Source organism: Parus major, chromosome 9 (assembly GCF_001522545.3).
Source record: "Parus major isolate Abel chromosome 9, Parus_major1.1, whole genome shotgun sequence".
Lineage (NCBI taxonomy): Eukaryota > Metazoa > Chordata > Aves > Passeriformes > Paridae > Parus > Parus major.
In genome coordinates, this window is record NC_031778.1 from 2639803 (window position 1) to 2645807 (window position 6005).

The 6005-nt window shown below is 49.3% G+C and overlaps 1 protein-coding gene across 1 annotated transcript in view; it reads right to left on the reverse strand.

The window, feature by feature from the left end:
* ITM2C (integral membrane protein 2C) overlaps positions 1–6005 on the reverse strand; it is a 23767-nt gene that overhangs the window by 4457 nt on the left and 13305 nt on the right. Inside the window, exons 2-5 of the mRNA XM_019007857.1 lie at positions 5781–5918; positions 4098–4286; positions 3693–3803; positions 1–132 (exon numbers count right to left, since the gene is read on the reverse strand). The exon at positions 1–132 is cut by the window's left edge and continues 19 nt beyond it. Coding sequence (XP_018863402.1) covers positions 1–132; positions 3693–3803; positions 4098–4286; positions 5781–5855 — 507 coding nt within the window. The 5' untranslated portion in view covers positions 5856–5918. The remainder of the gene's footprint in view (positions 133–3692; positions 3804–4097; positions 4287–5780; positions 5919–6005) is intronic.

Sequence of the window (6005 nt, forward strand, 5' to 3'; positions counted from 1 at the left end):
CCGCAGCCGGTACGTCTCCTTGCCGCTGCAAAGGCGGTAGATGAAGGAGCCCAGCTGCTCCATGTCACTGACGTGCTCGGTGGCGATCATCTCCTCCTGGATTATGTATGTCTGAGGCAGGTATGTCCCTTTCTGAAACCGAAATAAGGCACCGAAATAAGGCACAAACACTGCCACCATCTCCTCCCTGAATGGAACTGTTTAATGCAGAGCACCATGGACAGCCAAACCACAGAAAATTCATTCGCTGTTGAGGCTCAAGCTCCACTTACTGAGGGTAGTTAACACGTGCTTGTCCTTGCAGTAAACTGTCCCTTGCTACTAACACAGTGCACACAAAACAGATTAGATCCAAAAATGGAATGTTCACATAAGGGGTGAAGTCAGTGTAGGATCAACCCTGTTATAAACTGACCCAAATTTTACAGCAGGATGCCAAAAACTGTAACTCTGAAAGTACAACAAATCCATCTGGAAGGAAATAAAAAGCTTAACCAAAATTCCAGGAACTCCACTGAAATGTGCACTCTACATTTACTTCAGAAGGCAAACCCCAAAACTACCAGCCCAGCTCAGATTCCAACATTCCCCTCTCCTCTCTGGTCCGTTCAGCACAGCCACAATGATGTCCTGGCCCTACTGCCCACAGGAATGGGGACTAGAGATGGGCCATGGGCACCACATTCCGAGAAGAACTGGGCTCTCCACACACATTCATTGCCCCAGGAACATCTGGGGAAGTGACATCCCTGCTGTTGGTGTAGAGGCCACCATGAAGACCAGGGTGATGAGCGAGGTGTCATGGCAGAAAGCTACCAGGGGATGGAGAAAATGGGGTTTCTATGTGCCCCCCCAAGAGATGGAGGTCACATCTTTCCCTGTGGGAAAGAGTTCAGCTCAGCACTGGAGATCCTGCAAACTCATTCCCAGATACTCAGGGCATCTTTCAAGTTTGGACATTGCTGTAACAACAAAAAGCTGTGTAACAAGTGCAGCTTGGGTCAGAGGGCACTTGTGAGTAGATGCTAACTAGATCATGAGGCAAAGAATCACCTCTAGTCCCTTTTCCTTAAGAAGAGTCAAAGTGATAAAAGAACTGTCAGACCCTGGGGCCAAGGTAAGCATAATCAAGGTGAAAAGCAAGCAATAGCAACACCATTTCAAATATCACCTCTTCTGTTTCCCAGGACTGGTTATCTCCACAGAAACACACCTGGAAACACTACTTTAACTCAGTGCTATGCTGCTGGGCTGGCACAGCCAGGTGGGTCAGTAAGGCTGTCCTCTAACACTGCAGGATTAGACAATTAGAGCCAGTCTGTACTGCACTAACACAACAGTTCTGCAAGAAATTCCATTATTGATTCTCAGCGGGGAAGGCAGGGGGGCTGTGAGATGCGTGCAGTTCCTGGCAGGGTCTGTGACGGTGGCAGCCAGGGCTGGGGCTCAGGATGTGCTGTACCCTTGGCTTGGTGAGAGGGCTCAGAGACAGACATGAGCACACAAGCCACCTTCTTCACTGACTCAGTGACACAGCTGTGGCAGGTGAAGGGGGAATCACCAGTCCTCCACTGCAGGACTGTGCAACAAGGACAATACCTTCAAGTCTCTGCCAAGAACTTTCAGCAAGCTACAGCACCAAGCATCTTGCGTTCTGCAGGAGATGTGGATCATCCATCATTTAACTGGGTCACCTCCAATCTCCTGCTGCTGCAGGGGGGAGCATCCCTCCATCCTTTTGTGTCAGACACTGATGCAGGCCTGGTCACTGAACTGTCACACCTGCCCAGAATAAAGCCTGAAAGAAGCAGATGCGGGGCATGTGGCAGCCACTCTGCAAAGGGGCACCCTGGCACCAGGCTGGCCAGGAGAACAAAGTAAAGGAGGCTCCCAAACTCCCTGTGCTGCCCCTGTCTGCTGAAGCAAACCAGTGGGGTTAACTGCTGGACTGTGATTTCATTCTAGAAACAGAACTGCAGTCACTGAACTGCTCCAAAATGAAACTTTCTGCTGGAAATCGGTCTCATTCATTAGGGACTTGACTGCATTCAGAGATGCACAGAAGGCAAAAGTCTCCAAGTCCAAGGACCAACAAAGCTCACCCAGACTCCAAAAAGCAACACTTTTGAGCAGCAGGGCAAGTAATAAGGTCATAAAGATCCTCCCTGCAGCAGGAAGAAATGAGCTTTCTGCCTGACCAGCAAGGCCTCTGCCATGAAGCCATGACGATCACAGGCCCACAGGATCACAGCTGGGGAGGGACCTCAAGACTTTATCCCATCTGGTCTTGAAACCTTCAAGAATTTCAAGGAGGCAGCACAACCTCCCTGGGCACCCTGTTCCACTGCTTCACTGTCCTTGTGGTGAAAATCTTCTTCTGAGCTCAAAACCAAGCTAACCACTTTAAAACAATGTCTCTAAGGTACAGGTTAAAGCCTCCACAGACAGACTGGACACTACTGGACACCCATCTCAATACTCAGGAGGTTATTTAAACCCACACCTGCTCTGGGCTCTTCAAGCACGTAAGACAATTTTAATTGTATTGTTATCCCCATTTTATATTCAATGACATCCCCATTTTATATTCAATGACAGTGAATCATTTTCACTAACTGTGAGTTTTTATCTGTTATTTTAGGATGTGACCAGCATTCCCAATCTCTCAGTTGTTTTTTCTCAGCTTGTGCAATTTTGCCTTTTCCATTTCCCTGTGCCCTGGGGACTGGTCACTGCCACAGTCAGAAGCTGTGACAGGTCTGGAGCGAGTTGTAAGAAGATGTGTGTTGTACCCCAGTGGGGTTCCCAGCACATTTTCCAGACAGTCACCGTGCATGAAACTGTAGGGACTGCTTGGTAACAAACTGTGAGTTTGACAGGGACTGGAGATCAGGCATCTCTCCAGCTGTAACTGTTTGCCTCTGAGCTTAACCACTGCAAAGTTCACCACACTGCACGTAGCAGAAAGGGAGCGAAGGAAATTTAAGAAAGAGTTAACAATTAGATGGTCTTTTTTTTTCCCCTTTCTTTTGAACAGACCCTCACAGGAGTGATAAAAGACCCAGGTTCAGTGCCTTGATTTACCTGCAGAAGGCTGAGACAGATATGTACCTTTTGCAGTCTGAAAAATCCTGTGTTTTTTTTCCTGCTGTGAAGATTAAATGGTATTCTATTTTAAGATGACTGTTTTCAGCAGCACAGGCTTCTGAACTGAACAAAATCGCTGGTACTAAACCTAAATTAATGCTGGCTGTGAGCACAACTGCATGAGCCCAAGCCCAGTGCTGCAGCCCAGCAGGGAGGACAGCAGAGATTCCCCCCAAAAAGGTGAATGTTGAAGGCCTGCTTCTTCCCAAGGGACACTGAGAGCTCTGCAATTGGCAAAGCACAGTGCAAACCACAGGACAGTGAAAGGAAAGAATTTTTTCTTTTTTCCCTTGATTCTTACAATCTGTAAACACCAGAGGGAAGGAATCTGCTGCTTCTTCTGGTCAGGCTGACCATCATGCCAGCATTACTGTGCTGTCTGCACAATCAGTATTTCAGCCAAACCTGCTGAAGCCTTCATTCTACATGAAGACTCAGGGCCAAGGCTTACTTCCCCAGCAGTTTTGATTTCCCAGGAGCTGCCAGCTGGCACCCAGGAGCCAACTCAAGGAAAGCATGCAGAACGAGCAGGGCTGCAGCTGTACCTTCACATTGACCAGCAGCTCCCACAGGTTGCGAGGAGGCATCACGATGGTGGTGTTCAGCTCGATGACGTAGCACTTGTCCAGCATTATGTCATGGTATGCTGTCAGACCCTGCATGCCAAGCACAGGAATTACCCAACTGAACCTTCTGCAACAAACTGTGACTGAAAATGTGTGAGAAGAGGGAATTCAGGGAAGATGGGACACTGCATTAAACAAACCTCCCCCTCAAGCAAGGAGAGAGGGTTGGAAAAACCCAGAGAGGGCCTTGGGCAGGAGCACAACTCAGGAATAGACCACCATGGATGTGTGTGACAACAGTGACAGTGCTAGGCCAGGAACACGGAGCTGGTGCACCCAGCTCTGCCCCACGCTGTGCCCCCAAAGGCCCCAGGAGCTCCTTACTCGCTGGAAATCGTGGATGATGTCTGCAGGGTCGCTCCCTCCAAACTGGGGCACCGGGACATTGATTTGCTCATAGTTCTCTTCAATGTAGATCTTGACATCTTCGTGCAGCTCCAGCTGCCCTTTGAAGGGCGAGTACAGAGAGTCTTCGTACAGGACACCGCAGTGGAACACGCTCTCACGGGGCAGCTGTGGGGACAGAGCCAGACAGGGTACAACACACACCCCCCCAATAGCCACAGCAAACATGGGCAGGGTCAAACATCAGATGCTTGAAGGTATTTTAAGATCAATCTTTTTACCAGAAGATATTCTCGGTGAACCTAGTGCAAACTACCCTTGTGAAATGGTCACATCTCACTTCATGCTAAGCAGGCTCAAAGTGAATAAAGAATTCCCTACTGGTTTTCATGAGGAGTAATTCAGAAAGGCAAACTGACTGCCTGCAAGCTCTTGTATTTCCTTACTATGCTGTTCACATCCCTCCACAGCCATGGCTTCCAGAAGCTGCACTTTTCTACAGGAGGCATAGAAGCTTGGGCTGAACAGAGTATAATTTCTAGAGGCCCTAGTAGTTTGGAGTGGTAAATACAGCAAAACAAAGTGAATTCACCTCACAGCAAAACAGGAGCTGCTGCTATCTGCGCAGCCTGGAAGGAGCCCTGCCAGGGCCTCCCCTCTTAGGGAAGCGTGTCCACCACTTTGACAGGTACCCTCACCTGGGGCAGGGCTGTGTGTGAGGGGGGAGCAGCATTTCCAGATCAGGTGTAAATGAGAGCGGGTAATAAAGCACTGATGACTCTTGAAACAAAAACTGCAAATTAATTTGACAGCAAGGAAATTTATGGAGAAAAGGAGTACATAAGAAGACTGTTCTGCTGAGTGGATAAGTGCAGATATGAAGGCAGCAGAAGTCCTGGGAGAACTCATTCACTAATAGCCACTCCACAGCACAATGAGAGCTCCGATGCAAATCAGTGCTCTGGGGTTTCTTGGCTAAACAGTCAGCAAGCCAGAACTCAGCAGTTTCCTCCTTAAAAAGCAGCCTTGCCTTGTCTTATTCCCTGTATTCTGTCCCTCCACAGTTCTGCCAGCCCAGTGCCTTGGCCAGGCTAGGCCAGGCTTTGCAAAGACTACATGGAAAAAATGGTGCTGAATTTCATAGAGGTTGGTTGAGGGCTCACTTTCTACATCATCTCCCACTTAGTTCTTACTTCTCTGCTTGCTTTATTAATAGAAGCACCTATTTTTGTCACACCTACAGAGTTTTTCTGTGCTAGAGTCTACCAAACCTAATGCAAAAAGCTGCTCCCTTGCCTGTACCCCTGTTTTCTCCAGGCTTGTTCTCCCCTCACAAGCTCACCAGCCATGCTTTCAGACTTGAAAATGGACAGCAGTGATGTGGGGTTTAAAATGTACAAATGGTAGGCTATTTTTATGCAGTTAAAATAAAGTAAAACAAAGCCATAAGGGAAGGGGAGGGTTTCTGGAATGCCCTTCCCGGCATGGGGGATGGAGGTCAGCCTGAGCCTACCACTTAAGAAATGTCTCATCCGCAGTGCCCCGCATCCTGGCTCCCGAGTCACCACAGTGCAGGGCAACAAAAACCAGCAGCACCTCTCTCAAAGGTGGTCTGGCTGCTTGGGCTGATGGAGCCAGAAGTGCTCCCCAAGTGACTCCTACCTGGGTGATGAAGAAGTATCTGTACACGTACATCGATGCGAAGACCAGCCCCAGTAGCAGCACAAGGAGGCCCATGGTCAGGTAGCACACCCCGCTGAGCGATGAGCGGCGGCCCTGCGCCGCGGGGCCCGGCTCCTCCTGAGGGACACAACCACAGCACCGTCAGCTGCTGCTCCAGCTGCTGCACCTGCACCCTGCTGCTCCATCCTGAGGGTGCTCCAGGGC